At 45.7% G+C, this 25,000-nt stretch overlaps 1 protein-coding gene across 13 annotated transcripts in view; it reads left to right on the top strand.

Annotated features, from left to right (window-relative positions):
• Nucleotides 1-25,000, top strand: part of rims1b (regulating synaptic membrane exocytosis 1b) — a 76,196-nt gene that overhangs the window by 28,709 nt on the left and 22,487 nt on the right. For 6 of the 13 annotated variants that reach the window (XM_031561844.2, XM_042703431.1, XM_042703437.1 and 3 more), the window contains 13 exons: nt 7,871-8,148; nt 10,260-11,188; nt 16,020-16,060; nt 17,260-17,370; nt 18,129-18,228; nt 18,671-18,794; nt 19,017-19,073; nt 19,483-19,529; nt 19,683-19,792; nt 22,812-22,951; nt 23,376-23,547; nt 23,854-23,998; nt 24,334-24,390. In XM_031561844.2, coding sequence (XP_031417704.1) covers nt 7,871-8,148; nt 10,260-11,188; nt 16,020-16,060; nt 17,260-17,370; nt 18,129-18,228; nt 18,671-18,794; nt 19,017-19,073; nt 19,483-19,529; nt 19,683-19,792; nt 22,812-22,951; nt 23,376-23,547; nt 23,854-23,998; nt 24,334-24,390 — 2,311 coding nt within the window. Of the gene's footprint in view, nt 1-5,292; nt 5,588-7,870; nt 8,149-10,259; nt 11,189-16,019; nt 16,061-17,259; nt 17,371-18,128; nt 18,229-18,670; nt 18,795-19,016; nt 19,074-19,482; nt 19,530-19,682; nt 19,793-22,811; nt 22,952-23,375; nt 23,548-23,853; nt 23,999-24,333; nt 24,391-25,000 lie in introns of those variants that run through there. The other 7 variants (XM_042703434.1, XM_042703440.1, XM_042703439.1 and 4 more) reach the window with 5 other exon arrangements.

Raw genomic sequence — 25,000 nt, 5'->3', positions numbered from 1 at the left:
AAGAATAATTTCTGTGCATGATGTTGTGCTATATGTGGGTCCTCGGGGCTATGTGGGTGGTTCAACAAAGTCTGTCTTTTCAAAGAGAGAGCAAGAGAGAGAGAGAGAGAGAGAGGAGTGGGGAATGAGAGAGAGAGAGAGAGAGAGAGAGAGAGAGAGAGAGAGGAGTGGGGAATGAGAGATAGAGAAACAAACAAAAGAAAAGAGAAGGAAGGGATAGAGGTGGAGAAAAAAAGAACTAACCTTTCGTTTGCCCTGCATAGATGCTGCAGTGGCATCTAGTGTCAACTAGTGGACATGGTGCGTGTGTGTGGCGAAGCAGGCTGCAATTAATCTCTGTCAGAGGAGAAAATGTCTCCCTGACGTCTCCCCACCGTCTCTCGGCTTTCTCAGGGTGAGGCTGACAGGTGCCCCAGATACCCTTTCTGTCTCGTCAGCAGGTCGCCTGCTGTGAGCGCGCCACTTTGAGCTCACCATACACCCCCCCCCCCCCCCCCTGTTAGCATGGATAGCTACTCTAAGAGCTACCTTATGTTGAGCAGCACTTGCTCATTTCTACCATGGTGGGACTCCACCCCCCATCAGCGATGTACAGTGCATATGCAAAATGATTGGCTGGCAGAGATGCCCATCTCTTTGGACGTTTTTCTGATTGGTTCATATAGCCACACCACGATCCCACCCTCACCCCTCTTCTATGAGTATCAGGCTGTTCTTTCATTCTTCTCAGGCTTGCCATCTCCATGACAATACGCTTTCTATAGCCTCATCTCCCTCCTCCGCCTCCTCTTCCTCCTCCTCCTCTTCCTCTTTAAAGAGGCCTTGAGTGCAGCCGATGCAAGCCGCGTAGGGCCACTGACAGCCAGCAGCCAGGTTTGAGCTGCAGCTGAGTGAGATGGCCTGGTGTGTGTGTGAGTGTGTATGTCTGTGCCTGTCAGTATGTGTGTGTCTGTGTGTGTGTGTGTGTGTGTCTGTGCCTGTCAGTATGCGTATGTGTGTGTGTGTGTGTGTGTGTGTGTCTTCCAGCGTGTGTGTCTTTCAGCCTGTGCGTGTACTTTGCGCTTGTGTGTGTGTGTGTGTGTGTGTGTGTGTGTGCGTGCGTGTTACGAGTGTGTTTTCTCTAGTGCGCTATAATGCCCGTTGGTAGTGAGGTACATTCCCCCAGCCTGCTGGTACGGCTGTCGTGAGACGGCTGTGGAGACGGCAATGTGTGAATCACACAGAATGTCATTCTGTTCCTTTTTCCTCATGGTGTTCTTTTGATGGGGCTATGGGACTCTCGCTCTCAGTCTTCCAACGCACGCAAACACACACACACACGCAAAGTACACGCACATGCTGGAAGACACACACACACACACACACACACACACTCGCTCTCAGCCTTCCAATGTACTACCTCACACACTCTGAATTCATGTTCTGAGTGTTTTTAATTTTTTTAGTAAATCTTTTTTTTTTTTTGTGCGACATAAAAAACAAACATTGTTATGCTATTATGGAGTATAAATACAATATACCCAGCATGCTGTTATGTTATGTGTGTTGTAAAATGTTTCCATTTAAAAGATCAGTGAAGCTCGAGATCAGTAAAGGTAACAGTTGATATTGAGACAGAGAGATATCCAAATCTCTCATATCCAAAACGAACACCTAGCAGTCACAGATCATACTATACTGCCAAGATTTTGACAGTTATGTTGTGGTGACTCTGTCCCCTTACTAAAGTAGTGAAGTGTGATAGCACAGGGTAGGTTGTTGTCATGGATACTGTTGGTAAGGCTGCCTACAAAGTCAGGATTTGGTCACTTGAGTCTTTCGGTAAAGTAGCCTGCCGACAAAAAACGGATCCAGACTCCAGGTGGAGGAAGGAAATGAGACAGACAGACGGACAGGAAATGAGACAATAAAGACGGAGGAAATGAACGTGAAATGATGTCGGACTTCAAAAGTTACATCCTTACAGTCCCATACGTCAACAGGAAATCAAATTCAGTCGTGTTCTCATGGCGGTACGGACGCAGCCACAATCAAGCCCTCGAAAATACACTCAATTGAGGCAAATTGCATTGAATCATTGGAAATAAACGGAACCATTCCTGACCAATCATTTTAATGCATATTGGCCGCTTTCTGCTGTATTTATAAAGCCCTGCTGGAAGGACATATGTGAAGGGCAGAGGTTAAATACTTACGTAAGCTCAGCTACAGTTGACTTACAAAGGTCTCCCAAGGCCTTAGCCTGTGCGTATGCAGCAGATGTAACATTAGAAAAAACATCTAGAATAATTTTGTTAACATGCACTGTCACTGGCTCAAAGGACATGCAGTACATCAGTGCCGTCACATTTCTCAGTATGTAGCCTACTGAAATATCCTGTAGATTAGTGTATCGTGTGCAGCAGTGTGGGACGTAGACAATATGTTTACAGAATTCGTGTGTGTTGATGCTCTGAGCTGGGAAGCAGTCGTTCTGCAGGGGGAAAAAAATAATTCTTCCTGGAAGAAACATCTAGAAACATATAGTTAACATATACTGTCACTGTATCTCAAATGACATTCAGTGCATCATCTGTTTTTTTTTTTAGTACTCCATACATTCACATGTATCAGTCTAAATGCAGTATATACTGACAGATTTAGTAGATTAGTGCATAGTATGCAGTTTGAGATCTAGCCAATATGTTTTACAGCAAATGTACGTACACCCTTGTTTTTCGTGTGTGTGCTGTATATAGTATGTAGGCTGTATACTATGTAGGTTGGTTAGTAGTCATTCTGCAGGAGACTGAAAGTAGGGAAAGGATGTGGAGGATGCTGCCCTGGTAGAAGGAACACAGTGGATACATTTGCGGGATTAAAAGTGAATCAGTAAGATCTCGGCTGATGCTTATGCAGGTCTTTTTGCTCCCCTTGTACCTTTCACTTGTCACCATCTCTCACATAAACACACACAGACACACACACACACACACACAGACACACAGACACACACACACACACACACACACACACACACACTTCCTTTTTACCCAGTGATTTGGTTACCATGGAGAAGTGCTTTTTGTAAGAAGAGCTATTTGGAGGAAAAGGATGAACGCAACCGTGCTCCTATGAACTCTCTGATGCTCTCTCTAAGCCACCAGGGCAGTCTAATGTGCTCTCTCTTTCTCTCTCCCTCTCTCTCTCTCTCTCCATCTCTCCATCACTTTATTCCCATCCCTCTCCACTCTCTATATCTCTCTCTCATTCTCTCTCTCTCTCTCTCTCTCTCTCTCTCTCTCTTTCTCTCCCCCCCCCCTCTCACACACACACTGTCCCCTGATCACTGTGCTGTAGCATGTGGTGAAACCACATTGCCAACTCCCTGGCTGCACTCTACAACTGCTGTTTGATTTAATTTGGTTCAGTCCTATTCATTTCAGTTTACTTAAGCCTGATTCATATCAATTCAGTTTAATTATAATCTGCTGCAGTTGCTTAGATTCAGTTCTTTCGTCAGATTCAGCTCAGTCACTGATTCAGTGCCTCCTGTGCTTCAGTATGTGTATATGGTACCTACATATACAAATGTGTACAAATCCATTGATGGATGAGGGGGGAAAAAACATACATTTTGTCTTTGTATTGGCGATGACAACTCCACAATGTCCCTCTGGTCATATGACTTGAGTAGGAGGCCTCTTCAAGCTGGCCCTCACGTGTGCACTATCCAGGAACATACAGGTTCCATAATGCAGTTAGGGATTACCCTTCTCTCTCTCTCTCTCTCTCTCTCTCTTTCTCTCTCTCTCTCTCCCTTTCTCTCTCTCTCTCTCTCTCCCTCTCCTCCCTGCCCGCTTGTTTTAGGGTTTGGGTTTTTGTAGCCATCCTACATTTAGATTGTTTGTGATGCAGTCTTTTTTTTTTCTGCACACGGGGGTGTGGGGTGTGGGGGTGTGGGGTGGGTACATGTGTTCACACGGGGGTGGGGGTGTGGGGGTGTGGGGTGTGGGGGTGTGGGGTGTGGGGTGGGTACATGTGTTCACACGGGGGTGTGGGGGTGTGGGGTGTGGGGGTGTGGGGTGTGGGGTGTGGGGTGGGTACATGTGTTCACACGGGGGTGGGGGTGTGGGGTGTGGGGTGTGGGGTGTGGGGGTGTGGGGTGTGGGGGTGTGGGGTGTGGGGTGTGGGGGTGTGGGTGTGGGGTGGGTACATGTGTTCACACGGGCACCCATGCCTTGCGGAGAAGGGCTATGCTCCAAATGCGATTTATAGAAAAAAAAACTTCAGGGAAAAAGAAACACACATGGGCACACACAACACACACACACACACACACACACACACACACACACACACACACACTTACACACACACACACACACACGTATCCTCCCAGTGTGCGTGCAGCTGGAATTCGATCTAATTCAAGGATTAAGTGCTGGATTATTTTAGCCGCTCCTCGACCACACAGAACGCTGCACAGTAATCTCGCCATGAACAATATACAGTCTCTCTCTCTCTTTCTCTCTCTCTCTTTCTCTTGCTCTCTCTCTCTCTCTATTTAGAACACCTCTTGCTGCCAGCCCTCCTCAGTTCAAAGGTCCCTTGCTGTCTGTACACATGTGTAGGACATGACCATATATAGGTGTGGTGGCTAGTTTCTGACCAGGACAGGCACGTAAAGACCAGTTTAATGACAGTGAGTGTATGCAGGCCCTGAATTATTTTCTTTCTAGGCAACCACTTTCTATTGTCTTACTCTTTGAACTCAGTATCTGCTCTCTCTCTCTCTCTCTCTCTCTCTCTCTCTCTCCTTTCCTACTTTCGTATCTAAAATCTTCTGTCTCTATATGTGCTGCTGTTGGTTACAGTGGGTGGTGCTAGTGGGTATGGTGAGGGAGAGAGAGAGAAAGAGAGAGAGGGATGGAGAGAGAGAATGAAAGAGGTGAGGGGTGGCATGGTACTGATGCGTGGGGGAATAATGGCAGTGAGCGCTGTGGGACGGGATTAGCGCGGGGCCCCGCTAATCCTCGCTGGGAGTGTTCCGCTGGGCGGCTGACAGCTGCGGAGCCAACGCATCTGATTTGCCCCAGATTAGACTGGAGCCGGGCCAAGTGGATCCAATCAGGCCGGCCTGATGCGCTACCACTCTCTCTCTCTCTCTCTCTCTCTCTCTCTCTGACCATCGCTCCATCTCTCTTCTCTCTCTGTCTCTCTATCTCTCTCTGTTTTACCATCTCTCTCTTCTCTATGCATCCCTCCCTCACTCTCTCTCTCTCTCTCTTTCTCTCCCTTTCTTTATGTCTGTATCGCTCTCTCTCTCTTTCCTTTTTGATCTCTCTCTCTCTCTCTCTCTCTCTCCTGCTCTCTCATATCATCCCCCAGTCCAATCCCATACAGGCACTTGTGGTAGTTGCAGTTGCAGCGCTGGGCGTAGCCTGTCGATTGTCCCGGCTAGCACTCACTCGCCTCTGCAGGGAACCAGAACCACCTGTTCTGTGATCTTAACTCAGACGGTTCGGTTCTTTTGTGCAGCCGTGCATTTGGAGGTAGCCAGCACCGGCCCGGCACAGAGGAACGTTCTCATGCAAGATGGCACCATGTGAGTATACAGGGGGAGAGAGGCAGCTGAAGCTGGAGGTGTTTTGGGATGAGCTGCTGTTCATTGTATACAAGGTGGCTCATTTCATAAAAAACAACAAACTCCATAGGCGTTGTATAGAACTAGAGGTGTGCGAAAAACAAGTGTTTGTGCTCTGGAAAGGTTTTTCTTGGAGGATCAGGTCCTGAGGCGAACTCAGTCGAGCTTGTCACTTTTAATGGTCCATTCGGAACCTTTTGTTTGGCAAAAAGGTTCCTCCAGTGTCAAAGCCATGGGATGTGTAGCGTTTGTTTTCTCTGGATTATCCCTGTGTATTTGGGAGAAATCTAGCGGATTTAACTCAGACCAGGTCAGTCTTAGGATTGTGATCTTTCGTATCATTCCAAATTCATATCCTCAGTCAGAGGACTCCCTTTCAAGGGATGCAATCTGCTGAAGTGACCATCCAGCCATGTCTCGACCTGGGACACGTCTTGCTATGTTAACACTGTGGCCCGACGTTAAGCAACCCGTGCGCCGTTTGAAATAATGTCACGTCCGTGACTCACCACCCAAAGCTCTCTCTGCTGATTGTCACTGCTCTCCACCATAACAGAACTGACGTTGACAAAGGCCTACTTAAATCAATGTGAGAATAGCATTCAGCGGCGGCGACATGAGTGATCATCAGTGTTAACGCTAACCCCGTTGAGCGGATGATGTCCAAACCCCTTAGCGGCCGTTCGCCGTTCCCCCGTTTCCTCATCGACTGAGCTTACTACTGTACAGATGGGCGTTTGTACCAGGAAATTAGGCTGGATTTACGGGCGTACAGATGCTTTGCAAGTCTGGGGCCGGATCGATGGGCTAGATGCAATAAGTGTGCTGGGGGTGAGAGAGCCAAAGCTGTTAGCGTGATTCAGGGTTATGGGAATAATGGATGCCGAAGATGTCTGGCAAATGTGCTCTCTCTCTCTCTCTCTCTCTCTCTCTCTCTCTCTCTCTCTCTCTCTCTCTCTTTCTCTCTCTCTCTCTCTTTTTTCTCTCTCTCCTTTTCCCTCTTTCTCTTTCTCTCTCTCTTTTCCACCTCTGCTCTCTGCTTTTCATATTTAATGGACTAACCTGGGGGAGCTGCTCAGCAGAGGTGTATGGAAGAGAGAGGGTGAGATGGAGATAGAGAGCGAGAGAGAGAGATAGAAGAGAGAAATAGAGAGAAGAGAGAGGGGGAGATGGAGATAGAGAGAAGAGGTATTTTAGGAAACCTCTGTCATCCGTCTTATAAATGAACCATCACCGGGTTCTATTAGAGTTGAGAGAGACTGAGAGGGGGGGGGGGAGTGTGGAAGAAAGGAAGGAAGGAAGGATATGCCTTGAGCAAAAAAGGATTTGACAGATAGTGCGGCAACCGGAACCAACATGGTCAGCCTGCTCTTCCTGTGTGCCTGGAATAGTCAAACTCAGTTTGACCAACACAATTGCTTCCTGTTTGTGTCTGTGACCTGTATATGTGTGTGTGTGTGTGTGTCGGTAGAAGCGTATGATGGAGAGAGAAAGTGTGTGTGTGTGTGTGTGTGTGTGTGTGTGTGTATATGTGTGTGTGTGTGTGGGTAGAAGCGTATGATGGAGAGAGAAAGTGTGTGTGTGTGTGTGTGTGTGTGTGTGTGTGTGTGTGTGTGTGTGCATTGAATGATCTCTCTGCATTTTTGCACTTGTCCGGGTACCTGTCTGTCTGTCTTAATGATCACCATTTTCTTTCACATTCTTAGCTGAAGGACAGACTCACGTTACTCACTACAATAGATCCAGGGGTGGAGCTTTAGAAAGTAAAAGGCCTTCATGCTTATTTGCTGTCAGTCACCTGGATTGGATAATTAGCCCTTGCTTTCTTAATCACCTCAGTAGACGTAATGAGTAACGAATGAAATGATTGCATTGCACAATAGGAGTTTTTACCAAATGAAAGAGATATCTGAAAAGACATTACCTTTGGCGTCACTACAAAGCACATGTGTGATAGGTTGCTATTGGACAACCATTACAAAGCATATGTGCGATTGGTAAACACTGGTCGACCATTAAAAAAAAAAAACATTTTAAAGTTAATGTTTTATGTTTTATGAGTTGTTGATGGTAGTGTCCTGGCAGAGCCACTTTTTTCACATGGGATATTTCACCTGAGCTGTAGGTAAACTCCCCTTTCCTCAATATTTCTATGTCCTAACTTCTCTATTGGCCTCTTTCCTCCTCTCTCCTTCTTTCTTTCTCTCTCTCTCTCTCCCTCTCTCTCTCTCTTCCCCCCTTCAGGTAATGTGGGTATGTAACCTGTGCCGGAAGGAACAGGAGATCCTCATCAAGTCGGGAGAATGGTTTTCTGGGCCGGATGGTCGGCCGGTGAGCGGGGGGTCGGCCGTCTCCGCTGAGGGGGTACCGCCGACGTTGCGGGACAAGCGGCTCCAGCGTACGCGCTCGCTGGCCCCGCCTTCCACCGACGCCCAGCAACCGGCCGGCGTCACCGTGGATCGCACGCGGGGAGCCGATACAATGCCCGCCTCGCGCTCGAGAAGCGAACCGCCACGAGACAAGTAAGAGGCTGGGGGAACTTTCTTAAAAGATCCATTCGGATCTGGACTGGTCCATGTTTCTGAGGAACATTGTTGTACAAAGACCATCACAACCAATAGAGAGAGTGTTCAAAGACCATCACAACCAATAGAGAGAGTGTTCAAAATGAATGCACCTCTGTTATTCTGCTGGTCATAGTAAAACAGCTCTTGGGAAATATAGCCCTAGCCCTGAACCTATTGGCCCTGAACCTGAATCTGTTGGTCCTGAACCTGAATCTGTTGGTCCTGAACCTGAATCTGTTGGCCCTGAACCTGAATCTATTGGCCCTGAACCTGAACCTTTTGGCCCTGAATCTATTGGCCCTGAACCTGAACCTTTTGGCCCTGAATCTATTGGCCCTGAACCTGAACCTTTTGGCCCTGAACCTGAACCTACTGTATTGGCCCTGAACCTGAACCTATTGGCTAGATCCATAGTCATCTAATATGTGGGACACCAGTGATCTAGTCTTTTATCTAGTCTACACCTCACTGTCATATCTAGTCTACAAGTTAGAGCTTACCAGTTCTCCACGTTCCTCTTCTTCACATCGTGGTGAGCAATGGCGTGGAACGTGTCTCTTTGGCACTGTGATGAGACCACAACATACGATCTGTGGTTTTGAATTGTGGCTGAAGGCAATACAAACATGTTTGTCTATACCTCCCTTAAGCCTGCGCACGACTTGATAAACACACCACTCGCCTTTGCCGTCTACTGTTTGAATCTGCTGCACGACTTTGAGCTCCCCTTTCATAAGTCATTGGTTGAATGATTCCAAAGCATACAATGCTCTTATCGTTCCCACCCACAGAAGATCAAATGCTTTTCCAGTTCATTGGAAGTTATATGTGTACTGTAGCATGCCTGGCTACATGAGACCACTACTACGCTAATGTATTGCATTACTACCTGAAATTAGTGCACTGAAAACATTATTTTTAGCACATTTGTTAGCACATTAGCAGATTTGTCTGACTTGAATGCACCTTGAACTCAAGGGACTGGATCATGAAAGGACTCACATGGTTCTAGTAGGGCCTGTTTATCTCATCAGAATGTCAAATAAACACATAAAAAAGCATACTTTGAAAGCATACTTAGTAACTCTTAGTTAGTCAACATACTATCTTTTATCCGTTAAGATTTTCCTTTAAGACATTTGGCTGGTCAATTTTTTCTTCTGTTAGGTAACGAGTCATCTTTATTATCAGTATTCAGTATTCAGAGTCAGATTAGAGAACACAATGCGAACACATAACTCCAACAAGGGAAGACAATATGGCGGTGAGGTACTTTGATGGTGAGATACTTGAACATTTGAAGTAGCATGTTTCCTCATGAGACAAGTGGGAGTAGAACACAGACTAGTTTGCACAGCAAATCCCTGGTGATCTCTGCTCTCCCACGGAGAGAGAAGGATTTGTTTCAACAAATGCAGAATCTTAGCGTTAGTTTTTGATATTGTGTCGTTCGACAGAACAGAGAAGGTGGTTATTCCCTCAAACCCAGTAAAAAAAAAAAAAAAAACACTTGTCATATTTACGCATGTGTGTGAAGACTCAAAATCCGCTTTCACAGAAGCATATTTCCAGAGGCCAGAGCAGAGAATATGGGCTTTAATCCCTTTTTATATTCTATTTTTTTTTTTTTTTTTAAAGAGCCAACATTGTCCTTACATCGCAGCAACGCAAAAGTGGGCCAGAAGGTTTGAGTCTTCCTGCGCCTTTGATTTTAATTCCTTTGTTTTCCAACCCCCTCTTCTCACTCCGCTGTTTTGAGCAGGCTTCGCAGCCGTCACAGATCTACTTAAATCAGACACATGTGCGTCACCTTAACAGACAGATGTTTGACCTCTACTGTTTTGAAGACCGCCCCAGTGGTATGATATATGATTGGATAAGAGAGGAGTTCTCATTCCGATTGTAAATATGATTTCAAATTAAAACTCTAATCCTTATGTCCCTTCACAAGGTGAAAACTCCATTCCGACCCAAAACAAAAAAGCAAAAAAAAAAAATAAACCACCCGAAAATAAACTGGTTTAAATTTAGAAACACTGATTCAGTTGTTATTTCTCCCTTAACAGGAAGCGACCGCTGTCCCTCCATGAGCAGAATGGAAAAGTGATTGGGCGAGGTGAGCGGAGGCGGGACCCAGGAAAGCAGTCCTCCGAGGAGCGTCCTCCAGGGGAGAGGCGGCGCCTGGAGAAGGGGCGGAGCCAGGAGGAGGAGCCTGGCGAGGGAGAGAGGGAGGGGCCCAGACAGCCGCCGCCCGCGTCGTCGGATCCTCGGAGACGCTCCCAGGACGAGGAGGCTGAGCGCCAGAGGCAACGGGAGGAGGAGTTCCAGACGCGTTACCGTAGCGACCCCAACCTGGCGCGCTACCCAGTCAAGCCGCAGAAGGAGGAGCAGGAGATGCGCATGCACGCCAAGGTGTCCAAGGTGCGGCACGAGCGCCACCACAGTGAAATGGCCCTCAACGAGGTGGGCCAGGGCCGCAAGGGGCCCGGGGGCCGCCTGGGGCCCGGGCGGGGCCATGTCGTGGACGAGCGGCAGGCGCTGATGGAGAACCATCGGGCGTACTCGGTGGATAGGACCGCAGGGGGAGGGGGTAGTGGTGGTGGTGGTGGTGGGGGAGGAGGTCACGGGAGCCAGGGCTCCCTGCACAAGCCGGGCCACGGCGGGCCACCACCGCCACGGACGGGGCCTCTGCCCCCAGAGCTCAGGGACTCGCAGGAATGGGGGCCCAAGGGGGCCCGTCTGGAGCCGGCGGCGCACAAAGGCCGGTGGGAGAAGGTGGAGCAAGGGGCCCCTGGGGAGGGGCTCCTGAGGATCGACTCGCTCAGCTCCGACCAATCGGAGTCCCTGCGTCCGCCCCCGCCACGCCCGTACAAGGGCAGGCGGGGCGGGGGCAACAAGCGACAGATGTCTATCAGCAGCTCAGAGGAGGAGGGCGGCTCCACGCCCGAGTACACCAGCTGCGAGGATGTGGAGATGGAGAGCATCAGCGAAAGAGGTATGGAATTACACCATCTTCCTGAAATCACTTCCTGTTTCCTACCATTTAGTATAGATAGCCCCCCCTGCATAGTGCACTAAACGGTATATAATCAACGCGCATGTTTCTTCCAAAAGCCTAAAAACTACAAACATTTACACATTAGTAAATTAGTTAAATAGATGCGATTACAGATTAGTTTCACTGCAAACTAAATATCATGGCAGTGTTTGAGTTTTTTCAAGCCTTATTTAAATATTTGCAGATGTATTTAATTTAGCGTAATCACTAAAGCTGTGCTAACTATGCGCTACAAGGGTGTAGAGAAAAAGTATTTGGTGATTGAGGATCATTTTTGTTGTCTCCACTGCGGCCAATAGAGAGAATAGTGGTCTTAGATAGAGAGTATAGCGGTCTTAGATAGAGAGGATAGTGGTCTTAGATAGAGAGAATAGTTGTCTTAGATAGAGAGGATAGTGGTCTTATATAGAGAGGATAGTGGTCTTAGATAGAGAGGATAGTGGTCTTAGATAGAGAGGATAGTGGTCTTAGATAGAGAGAATAGTTGTCTTAGATAGAGAGAATAGTTGTCTTAGATAGAGAGAATAGTGGTCTTAGATAGAGAGAATAGTGGTCTTAGATAGAGAGGATAGTGGTCTTAGATAGAGAGGATAGTGGTCTTAGAGAGTATAGTGGTCTTAGATAGAGAGGATAGTGGTCTTAGATAGAGAGTATAGTGGTCTTAGAGAGTATAGTGGTCTTAGATAGAGAGGATAGTGGTCTTAGATAGAGAGGATAGTGGTCTTAGATAGAGAGAATAGTGGTCTTAGAGAGGATAGTGGTCTTAGATAGAGAGTATAGTGGTCTTAGATAGAGAGGATAGTGGTCTTAGATAGAGAGAATAGTGGTCTTAGATAGAGAGAATAGTGGTCTTAGATAGAGAGTATAGTGGTCTTAGATAGAGAGGATAGTGGTCTTAGATAGAGAGGATAGCGGTCTTAGAGAGGATAGTGGTCTTAGATAGAGAGAATGGTGGTCTTGGATGCATAGAGCCCATCACACATCAACAAACCAAGAAACATGCAGTTCAGACACTGTCCTATATTCACTGTTCTGGTTGGGTTGTCTTTTGTTCTCTGGTTCAGTATTTTCTCTGTCTGACTCCTGCGAAAATAGCAGCTGAACCTTAATCAGATCTGTTTCAAACTCAGCTATCATCTTGGCAAGGGTCCAGAGTACAGCATGCTCCATGTTCCCAGTTCTTTTTTTGGACTCTATGTTCCTGTTCATCATGACAGTGGACAGTTATGATCTAGCTTGTGTTGTTTGGAATAAGACGATGCAGTGAAGCATTGTTAAACCAGGGAGAGAACCATACGTAACTCAGAGATCCCCTGGCCAGGAAGAGAAAACAACAATCTTGTTAAATAGTGTGTGGCCAAATGTGTAACTTGTATTTGCGAATGAAGCACTGAACAATTACTGGCCCTTAACTTATCGTCGCTTTGTACGAGAAGAACTACATGCTATATTGGGTATTATGTCTTCAAGTTAAAGAATGCCTTATATTTTGCTCTAGAATTAGCGAGCGAACTAGCTAACAGCCAACAGACTTGCTTTGCAAAGCTACCTAGTTTGTGAAGTGATCTATTTTGGGTAACCTATCTTGCAGCATAAAAGCTTGTGGGCTTTCCAAACCACATAAACGCACAAAACCGCATAGTGAATTGTCTGGGTGGCTAGTGGGAGGAACAAGGGTGTTAATCTCTGCGTCACATGACCATATATGATAAGATTAATTTCAGGAACGAGCTTGCGAGCTACAGAAAGAACAACAAACTATAGCAACCTGCATAGTGTAAGTACAGGTAAGGAGTACACAGAAGTATATAGTAGTAAATATTAACTGATAAACTGATAAAGTAATATCCTGTGGCTCAACTCGTAGAGCAAGGCACTAACAACACAAGTTCGATTCACAGGAAGCACACATAGGCAACTGGTGGAAATATGTATCCGTACTGTGAGATGTTTTTGAGTAAAATGATGTGATGCTTTTGAATATTACGAGATGCCAAATGAATACATTTAAAAAAGAAGAAAAAGAGTCAACGCCAAATGCATTGACACTGAAAATCAGTGTGTTTCATCGTTCCATTGCTCTCTTGACATGCTCTCCTCTTTTCATTCGGGGAAGCTGGCGCTCTGGATTCTGTTCTGGGGCAGTGGGAATTAGGTCATCGGCTAACGTAATGCTCTGGCAACAACCTCCCAACAACTCATCTGTTCCCGACTGACCAGGCAGTTGTTGCCCTTTTTTTTTTTACAGGACTTTTTTGTAACCTAAAAAAGGGTTTATCAGATTCTATGACCCCTCAACCCCCCACCCACCCCCACACACACCACCACCACCCCCTACCATCCCCCAAAAAATCTGAGCTGGTGGAGTTGGGGTTACCATAACAACATACCACACTGCCTTTACCTCTCAGTATTCGCAGTTCACTCCTGACTGTGAGTCTGCCTCCCCTCCCATAGTGCTGGTTGTGTTTTAAACCCGGATTAGAGTGCTATTGAGTGGGGGGGCAATTGGGCAATAGAGTGCTGTCAGCCACAGGGTGCCAGATTGAGGGGCGATTGGCCATCTTAACTCTCTGGCCAAAAGTGAACAGAAGCCAATCTACTGACCTCCCTCCCTCCCTTCTTGTCTTTGTTTTGTTTGATTTCTTTTCTTTTCTCCTGATAGTCGGTTTTCCAATTCCACAGATTAATGGAGACTCAGTCAGGCAATGATTGATCAATCAGGAACACGTTTTTATTCTTACAGAGAGGAAGAAGAGGAAGGTTTCATATAGAGGTTTCACCTGTGTCCCTAACTAGACAAGGAAACAGATTCAGTTTAAATATACTACCAGGCTGACAGGAAGGGCTGTCAATCATTAGTTCCAACCCCACGTGAATGTGTATGAGACGACTTCTGTGATACAGAAGCTGCCACCATGTCTGTTCACAGAGAAGGCAGAAGATAACAGACTAACGCTCTGACCTTGCAGGAGTCTGGAACTTTAGGAAAACAAATTGAACTCCCCCTATCAGCTTGAAAACAAATTTCTGCATAGAGGACACATACTTGCTGTTTGAGCTTAATTCTAATTATAGAACTATTAGAATTAGAATTATAGACACACATGAATAGAAGATATATGAAAATAATAATAAAAGAAAATAGAAATAATGATTCTGATTCTAAACCCTTTCACTTCTCTCTTCTTTTCTCTTCTCTTCTTTCCTTCTCTCTCTTTTTACTTCTATTACCTCCTCCCCTTCGTTCCCTTCGATTCAAACCTCTCTTCTGTTCTTTCTTGAGATTCTCACGGCACTGTGACACAAAACCCTGATGTGGATTGATGACGCTAAAGCGTCATGGCCTTGATCAGGCTTTCTGAGGATGGTTTCTCTCAGCCCACGCCTCTCAGCTCAAAGCCCTGGGGCTTCACAGCAGCTGCAGCACGGCAGCGACCCCCCCCCCATCATAAAAACAGGCTTGTGAACAACACCCCCTCCCTGGCTGGCTGTGGCCGGTAGCATACGTTATACGTGGGGTTCCACACTTTACATGTCATGTGCCGTGAGGGGGCCCAAGCTTTACGGATGCAATCAGGTTGGTCAAATGAGGCCGTAAACATTTTTACGCGCCATTGTATAACATCTTGTTGGAGCTTTGGCAGTTTTAAACACCAATGCATTGCTAGGAGTGTTGTGTGTGGAGGCTGTTTGTCCCCCACCCCATAAAAATGATGAACATGTTTTTTTGTGTGTGTGGGGGGGGGGGGGGGGGGGGGCTGTTATCTGTGCAAGGGTGAGGTGTGTTGGTTGGTTACAGTGACTGTGAGAGCTGATGGGGTCGGGGGGGTGGGGGGGGTGGGCCTGTTATCTGTGCAAGGGTGAGGTGTGTTGGTTGGTTACAGTGACTGTGAGAGCTGATGGGGTCGGGGGGGTGGGCCTGTTATCTGTGCGAGGGTGAGGTGTGTTGGTTGGTTACAGTGACTGTGAGAGCTGATGGGGTCGGGGGGGTGGGCCTGTTATCTGTGCAAGGGTGAGGTGTGTTGGTTGGTTACAGTGACTGTGAGAGCTGATGGGGTCGGGGGGGTGGGCCTGTTATCTGTGCAAGGGTGAGGTGTGTTGGTTGGTTACAGTGACTGTGAGAGCTGATGGGGTCGGGGGGGGTGGGGGGGGTGGGCCTGTTGTCTGTGTGAGGGTGAGGGGTGTTGGTTGGTTACAGTGACTGTGAGAGCTAATGGCAGAAGTTCATTGAGGCTGACAGGAGAGGCAATGAGCCGTGGGATTTAATGAATCAGTCATCATAGGGGGTTTTGACAGCAACGCCCAAGTGAAGGGAGGGGTGCCGCTCGGAGAGAGGACGTAATCCTGGCCCGTGCCAGATCCTTCCCAGGCTCGGCTGCGGAGCTCCACGGCTGGTGTCGGAGACGTGAAAGCTCCCCCAAGCCTCCGTCACGCCGTAATCATGTTGTTCCACAATATTGGTGGACACTGTCATCATGAGTGGGTTTAGTGGGGTAGATTTAGAGGTCACTTTAGGTCACAGTGTTTGTTGGAGGTCACTTCATGGAAACTATTCATTAGGGCAAAGCTGCTGTAGCTGTACTGTGTAGAGAGTGTGTTGGGGTTGACTTTTCATATCAAACTGTCATGAAGCATTACAGCGGTATTTTTACGGTTGGACTTTACCTGTCTAGAATGAGTACACTAATCAACTCCCCCCCCCTCCCTCTCTCTCTCTCTCTCTATCTCTCTCTCTTTCATTCTTTTATTCATCCCCCTTTTCCAGGCGACTGGGACTGCCACCCGATGGACCCAGCTGTATGGCATGTAAGTGTTTGCAGTGTGCCACCTCTGTTGTCATCAAGTCCAATTTAGCCTGTGTGAACTGCTGGCACCCCCATTCTTCTTCTGTGGTGCCAGCGGGAAGACCTATTGTAGTGCTGCTCCCCCTGCAGGCAACTTAATGCACTACACCCCTGGTTAGACCAAGTCATTGTGGACAGGGACCAGGTTAAGAGCAGCGCTATTGGTCTGGGCTACATTTAGATTGGACTTCCATGTCAGTGAAGGTATAGAAGTGTCTCATCATGTGTGTAGAAGTACTCATTCATGCCTTTCATGTGTTGTGATGATGACTGCTAAAGTGGAGTGTGTGTGTATGAGAGAGAGAGTGTGTGTGTGTGAGAGTGGGAAAGCATTTAGAGATGTAATGTGTATTTTTCTTCACTTCAAATATCAATGTAATTAATGTTTTTGAGAAGAAACAGCAAACGTTAGGTTTTACATCTGGGCTTTCTATTTGTTGTTATTGTTAGGTAGCAGTTAGAAGTAGTTAGTAAGTATATATGCCGAGCCAGAACATTACAATAGAGAAGGTAAAAAAGAGAAATGAGATTAATAGAACATGAATATTGAAGAAAGACAGAACTCTGTCCTCCCCTTCAGAGAGAGTAGAGTGAAAACAAGAGTGAGGGTGATGACAGTTGGGTTTTCATCCTACTCATTCGCATGTTTGAAGTGCATTCATGGAAAGTCGTGTAAAGAAAATGCAAATCTGTGCGTTTCAATCTGCTGTGTTATGGAAATTAAAATGGACTCTCGCCTAATCAAGGGAGGAGTTGTGAACAGCTGTGGGATCAAAATATAAGGTTGTGAGGGCAGCTTGCAACAAATTGCAACAAATGCGAATTCATGCGAATAATCCCATTTCCATCAACAGCAGTCGCATTATACCCTATGTGAATCGAGAGTTAATCCACCCCCCTCTAGCAAATCGATTTCTTTTTCGACTTCGAATTTTATGCAAATTTCAAGCATTTCCAGGATTCTCAGGATTTCTTGTTTGAATGGTCAAAATTCGCATTCAAAAGTTGGATGGAAACCCAGCTACTGAGAGTGCGAGAGCGAGTGCGAGTGAAAGTGTGAGTCTTGCTCCCCTGTTGGCTGTGTACTAAAGGGATTAAAATCGCTGCTCTCCCCTCCTCTCCTCTCCTCTCCCTTTCTCTGCTCTTCTCTGCTCTGGCCAGCATCCGGTTACCTGGCAGCCGTCCAAAGAGGGAGATCATTTAATCGGCCGCATCACCCTGAGCAAGCGCTCGGCCATGCCCAGAGAAGCTGGCTCCCTCCTGGGGCTGAAGGTGAGTCTAATAGGGGCTGAAGGCATGCACTCTACCGCCAATTATCACCCCCCCTACCCACACACACCCCCCAAATACACACACACCCAAATACACACTCACACACACACACACACCCACACACACACACACACACACACACACACACACACGCCCACCCACACACACAGAATCACACACATATACAGAACACCATTATCCCCCCCGACCCTCCCGTTGCCCGGAAGTCCTGCCCTTGCCTGTCTAGTGTTCCAGTGTGTTAGTAAATACCAGCCTGCTATATCAATACTGTGTGCTGAGTCTTGCTATTTTGTCAGACATGCTTTATGATGTTATAGTTCAATGGTTTTCAATGTAAGTGTAGAAAGATAGATATGTACTAACATACTGACATTTACAAGTATATTGTGTGTACATACATACATACATACATACATACATACATACATACATACATACCTACATACATACATACATACATACATACATACATACATACATACATACATACATACATACATAGTACATACATACACACACACACACACACACACAGACACACACACACACACACACACACACACACACACAGTATATGTGTATGCGCACAGACATTGATACATACAAATGTACATATTTCTATACATCCATACACACATTTAAATGTCTTTAATATTTAAAATGGTCTTCAGAGTTAGAGAGCCTCTTGCACCAGTAGGCTGCTATCAGACGTGGGGCCGTGCTCTGTGTCTTCACAGGTGGTCGGTGGGAAGATGACAGAGACAGGGCGGCTAGGGGCCTTCATCACCAAAGTCAAGAAAGGAAGCCTGGCTGACATCGTAGGACACTTACGTGCAGGTGTGCATCATGGGAAATGTATGCATGTGTTCCTAAGAGGGTTATAGCCAGCAGTTTGGCGATCCTCCAGAGCTTGTCATCTCCTGTGGTTGTGTAACATTGCCCTGCCTTTTAACAGAAGAGGATATACATCATGCACGCAGAACAGATAGATTTTACAATAGACATTCCACATTAAATTCCTTGAAGAGACTATCTAGAACCATTGGGCCTTTCACCGAGTCAGTTAGCTGTAGCCTGAAGCACTCCACTTAGCTCCTTTATTGGTTCTTCCATAATGAGAGCCTTAAGGCACTTTGTGTATGAGTAGATATAAGTGCTGCATATTATATACACGTGTAGGGGCATATAAACAGCACATAGGCTGCATAGATAACGGAGCCTTTGTTTAATGTGATGTCATTTCATATGATGATGTCATCTGCTTCATTTTCATTTACAGGTGACGAGGTGCTGCAGTGGAATGGAAAGGCGTTGCCCGGAGCAACCAAGAAAGAAGTGTACAACATTATCTTAGAGTCTAAAAACGCACCTCAAGTTGAAATAGTTGTTTCAAGGCCCATTGGGTAAGTTCAGAATACATAATGATGTGTTGTGGTCTATCTTTATTTATTTATTTACATACGTATGTATTTATTTTAAGAGCACTTAAAGGGCAACTCAGGTCTAATTTCAGTTGGCCAGCCCCTTATTGCAGTCTCAGCATCAGTAGCTAATTCTGTGTGGCAATGGAGAGTTACAGGATATTTATGGCCTCTTGCTATTTATCTCCTTGCCTCGTGTCAAAGATGTATCCATCGAATCCTTCCCAATAACTGCTTGAAAAAGGTCCATAGAGTCTACCAGTAAGTAAACACCCCATAATGCTACTGTGACCTTTCACCTCTCTACTCCCTGGTGACCCTGCAGTCCTCTTGTGCTGAACATTGAGCCTAAGCTTTATGCAGGCCACCTCTTGTCCCATTCTCTACCCCTCTGTGAAGGTGACTACTAACCCAAACTGTACAATGGGGATGTGTGTAAGGGTTTTTATTTGTTGTGCGTGTGTGTGTTTTTTGTGCGGTTGTGTAGCTGTGTATCGGGGTAGTGGTGGGTGCTTGATAGAACTTTGTGTTGGTGCACCGATAGAGAAAGCTTGTGGTTACGTTGCGGTGGAGGCTGAGGGCCATCATTATTTCTAGGTTTCTAGTGTTCTCAGAAGCTGCGACACTGTCAGTGTGTGATACGTGAGACACTGGTTCTTCTCCTTTGTAGAGATACACCCAGGATTCCAGAATCAACACACCCACCTTTGGACTCAAGTGAGTGCTAATATCCACTTTGTTTGGCATTGCTTCGTTTCTTACAAGTACTTGCTTGTGGTCACCACTTTGTAAAATAAATTAGTTTTCACTTTCACTTTCACTTTTATATTGTTCTTGTTACCCTTAACATGACGTCCAACATGTCCACAGCGGGCTCGAGTTCCTTTGAGTCCCAGAAGATGGAGAGGCCCTCGATATCCGTCATGTCCCCAACCAGTCCAGGGATTCTGAGGGACCTGGTCGTTCCTGGGCAACTCTCAGTGAGTACTGTTCGAGTGTAAACTCAACTCTCAGTGAGTACTGTTCGAGTGTATGCTCAACTCTCAGTGAGTACTGTTCGAGTGTATACTCAACTCTCAGTGAGTACTGCTCGAGTGTATACTCAACTCTCAGTGAGTACTGCTCGAGTGTATACTCAACTCTCAGTGAGTAATGCTCGAGTGCATACTCAACTCTCAGTGAGTACTGCTCGAGTGTATACTCAACTCTCAGTGAGTACTGTTCGAGTGTATGCTCAACTCGCAGTGAGTACTGCTCGAGTGTATACTCAACTCTCAGTGGGTACTGTTCGAGTGTATACTCAACTCTCAGTGAGTACTGTTCGAGTGTATACTCAACTCTCAGTGAGTACTGCTCGAGTGCATACTCAACTCTCAGTGACTACAACTCAAGATGAGAGCTCGACACAAGAGCAGGCAGATGAGTAAAAAACAGCATTATTACCAAAGGAAAATATTCCACATCCTAACAACAGCCCATAGTGAAAGTTTGTTTGATATGAAAATGCATCACATTGATTATTCAACAAACAATGGGCCTCATTCTCGAACGCAGTTGAGAAGAATTTAAGAAGGAATTTCTTCTGAACTGGATTTAGGAAAACATTTGGCATTCATGAAAGTTTTCTCATCTGGGATTTGTTCTGAACTTCAGAAGACTTTCCGAACGCGAAATAGCAGTCGTAAATCGGCCCTGTGGGCCATCTTGTGTTTTTTTGAGGAATCGCATTTAAGAAAACTCTCTGTGTTTTCTGTTATTGAATTTGTGAGAAATATTTGTATCATTAACAATTACGTTTCACATGTATAGTCATGTGTAGCGCCCCCAGCCCATATATGTGGTACTGTCAGTGACGCCCTGAGTTCTTACTCTCTTATATGAATTCAATAACTTAATGTGAATTATGCTGTGAATATTATACCTGTACTGACTGCAATTCACCTTCTTGTAACCTAGACTAACTTCACTGTAATAAACCACTTAGTACAAAATAATGCATAGAAACATGAATCTCCACCCTTAAGGTATAGTTTAGGTACTTGTATTGAAAATGAATTCAACAGGTATACAATAAAATAAAATAAAATAGATACCACTGAATATAAAAATAAAAGTAGAATGCACTGTCATGAATTTAAATCAGATACCTTATCAAATGATAGCAGTTATCCTGCTTGTTTAACCAAACTGAACTGGTTACCTATAACCTCATACAAATCATACACAAGCACAGATTACATCAAACATTTAACTTATGGGCCCATAAAGTGATAAACTAAGCCGGCATATATCTATTTGAAAAACCCCAAACATGAATTGTTCCTGTTTCAGACCTGATGTTGTTGCTCGTGGGCGTTGTGGCCGTTAAAACGTAAATTGGCCTTTTCACGCAATGCGCAGCAAAACAAAACCAGCTGGTAACTCACGAACGTGATGAGCTCCGGGCACAGAGGAATTCCGTGCACCGCCGTCAGTAGCCGCCGCCAGACTCACGCGCTGTCCGCATGTGTGGCTTCTCTCCTGCTTGGCGATCCCGTGTCTCCTCGCACTGGCCGATAACAGTCCTCCCGTTCTGTCCACTCGCTGTACTTTCACTAGCCAGTTAGCACAAAACAGCAGGCTACAGCTAGCCAACTTCCCTATTGGTTTAAATATCATTTGACTGACAAAAGTCTATGAAAACTGTCCATAACTTCTCTTTGTAATTTATAATAGCCTACTTCCGTTGGTACACTATAAACTGGTTATCAGGCCGACAACCATACACATAACATACTAAAAAGGAATGGATAGTGGTAGCAGTCTACTACGTGACCTTCTCTGTCGCTTGTCCGTAGCTCAAGAGCACGTGTATCTATCTTCCACCGGATTTTCCTCCATCCGTGAACTCTCACCTTCGCCACTGATTGGCCAATATGTTATAACAGAAATTAAATATTTTACCCACTTCATTATATTTAAACATAAGAATAGTATAAATTACGATCCTTTTTTAAATGAACATTTTACCTTATTATCAGAAAATAAAGCAAAAACAAATACATTGTCTGTCTCGTAAACAGACAGAAAAACCCAAAGGAAACTTAACCATGTATTTTCTACAGGGTTACACATGATTCTACGAGGCACCGTGATGTCATACAATAAATAAAAGGACTACACCAGAATGCTGGGCTCGTCTAGTGAGCGTCGTTTGGCACTGCTGTCTGTGCAAGTACGGCAATCCAGACTATTTAGAACTACCTAGCACTACCTAGCACTACCAGAGCAGGGGCATCCCTCTCTACCTTTAAGAAGCTTTTGAAGACCCAACTCTTCAGAGAGCACCTCCCTTCCTAACTGGCACTTCGACTAGTGCTTAACTTGCACTTACAGCAGTTACATTCCTGCACTTCTTTTTTATTTTCTATTTCGTTTTTCTTATGTAAAGTAGTATTTATTGTTACACTAGGTCTCTATTGCTCGTAGCTTGACTGTTCTCTCCCTTGTACGTCGCTTTGGACAAAGGCGTCTGCTAAATGACTACATGTAAATGTAAATGTACACGAACACTGCAAATGTAAGTGAATAAATAAATAAGCACTAAAATCAATCGCGTTAAAATAGCCATAGTGGAATATAATGGACACATCTATCCTGCAACAGTACCTCCACCTCTACACCGGTTAAGTTAGATCTGCGTTTACTTGTGCTCGCCCGTAAGAAACATTTCAGGAGAAACTTCAGAAAATGTTCGAGAATGAGGCCCAATCTGTTCAGGTTGAAAATGGGAATGAAAATCAAAGAAGTAAAAACTATGACATTACATATGCCAGTACTATCACCCAAGTGTTTTTCTAGGGGTTGGACTAACTATACAGTCTAAACTACATTATGTTATATATATATGATCTTTCCATTGTTCTTGTTACCCTTAACACACCAGGCCCTAAGTATGATCGTTCTGTCTCATGTTTATGTAGGTGTCATATTTATCTCTTCTCCTCTTCCGTGTTTCTGTTCGTGAAGGTGAAACTGTGGTACGATAAAGTCGGCCACCAGCTGATAGTCAACGTCCTACAAGCCATAGACCTGCCACCTCGACCCGACGGCCGACCCAGGAACCCTTACGTCAAAATGTACTTCCTGCCCGACCGCAGGTAGGTGGGGGATCCTCTCTCAGGGAAATGAAAGTCTCAGTCCTCGATTAAAATCCCATACACTTTTATTTGTCAAATTCCGTGTCACTGTCCTTTCAGTGTGTTTGCGCTTAAAAATCTCCAGTGTTCAGTCCTGGCTCTGTAAATGGGATGCAAACAGAGGCTCGGACCGAGCCATAAACAATCCCGGCCAATCAACATGGTGCTTCTGGAGCACGGAAGGGAGGAGTGTAATTTGATTGGCTGTTGACCTCAAATATCAACAACCTTTCGCGAATCCGAACCGAATCGTGGACTGCACCTTTAGACCTAATTAGCTGGGCCTAACCAGGGCGCTAGCCTGAAGATACTAGTCTTTGTATTGGATTTACATTGAAAGAATAATGTTTTGTTCTCTCACCAACTCCAACCACTCCATGCCCAGTGACAAGAGTAAACGGCGGACGAAGACGGTGAAGAAGTGCGTGGAGCCCAAGTGGAACCAGACCTTCCTGTACCCTCACGTTCACCGGCGCGACTTCAGGGAGCGCATGCTGGAGATCACCGTCTGGGACCAACCCCGCGTGCAGGAGGAGGAGAGCGACTTCCTGGGAGAGGTCTGTGTGTGTGTGTGTGTGTGTGTGTGTGTGTGTGTGTGTGTGTGTGTGTGAGCAAGTTAGAGAGAGTGTATTCTTGTGTATATGTAGATGAGTGTGTTAAGGAGGGGGGACAGACAGACATTGGTTCACAAAAAGTGTGTTCGGATGACTTTGTTAATTCTGTGTGTGTGAGCAGTCCTTGGATTTAAGTCTTTAACTCATTTTTATTGTTTCTGTCTTCTTATCCCTCCCTCCTCTTTCTCTCTGTCTTTCTCTCTCTTTCTCTCTCTCTCTCTCTCTCTCTTCCTCCCATCCCTCCAACAGATTCTAATTGAGCTGGAGACGGCCCTGTTGGATGACCAGCCTCACTGGTACAAGCTGCAGAGCCACGACATGTCCTCCATGCCTCTGCCTCAACCCTCACCCTACATGCCCCGCAGACAGACACACAGCGAGAAGAAGCTTCAGAGTGAGTGTGTGTGTGTGTTGTGTGTGTGTGTCAGTCAGAAAAAGATAGATAGATAGAGAGAGAGAGAGAGAGAGAGAGAGAGAGAGAGAGAGAGAGAGAGAGAAAGCAAAATGGATGTTTTATGTGCAGTGTCCAAAATCGAAATTCAGATTTATTGTGAATGTAATATTTGGCCTCGGATGCAGTTTACCTCAAAGCCTGTGTGAGTGCATGTGTGCGTTTCACGCATATGACAACTTTGTGATGAACTTTGTGTTTAGAAAAATGATGATCAAACTCAACTGTGCTATGTGTGTGTATGGTGTATCTGTATTGTGTGTGTGTGTTCGTCTCAGGATCTCATCGCATCATTGAGACAGATTATGATGCTGGTATTACGGTAGTGTCCACAGGTGGGTGGGGGTCATGGTTACTGTGGCACCACTTTAGGTGTCCAGCAAGGGCTGGGAGGGACGGGCGCCATTTTGGGGCAATGCGAGCTCAGTTTCCTACTTTATGGTTCATGTTGTGCTACAGTTACAAACCCATTGGCAGTGATACTACCGGTGATATAAGAACATGCATGATTAAAACATAACAAAAGGTAGGCCTGCTCTATATGTAGGCTAAAAGTAGGCCTCCTCTTAGTACGTTTCTTGGTCAAAAATCTGCTGTTTCAGCTGCTGATTTGTTTAACATTAAGTTGAGGATCATCAAACACAACGAGCTTTCAACGTTTCAGCGTTTCAGATTTAACAGTGAAGATATCGGCCAGGGTTTTACGTAGTCACTCTCGCCTTTTGCACTGGACTGTAGCCTCAACATGGATCCCTGTTCCTGAAAAGACAAGGTCTCCTGGACTTAACCTCTGAGAAAATAGTTCAAATCTACTGGGGTGACGTAAATACAGCCTATACTTAAGGAGGCAAAAGTCTTTGACGACCTGTCGGTTTATGGAAGGGAAATCCACTCACAGAACCGGTTAGCCGGCATCTCACACGGAAGACTGGGTGCATGTGGGCT

The sequence above is a fragment of the Clupea harengus genome, chromosome 24, assembly GCF_900700415.2.
Source record: "Clupea harengus chromosome 24, Ch_v2.0.2, whole genome shotgun sequence".
Taxonomy (NCBI): domain Eukaryota; kingdom Metazoa; phylum Chordata; class Actinopteri; order Clupeiformes; family Clupeidae; genus Clupea; species Clupea harengus.
The sequence above is the reverse complement of the archived record's forward strand: the minus strand, read 5'-3'. Positions and strand labels throughout refer to the sequence as shown.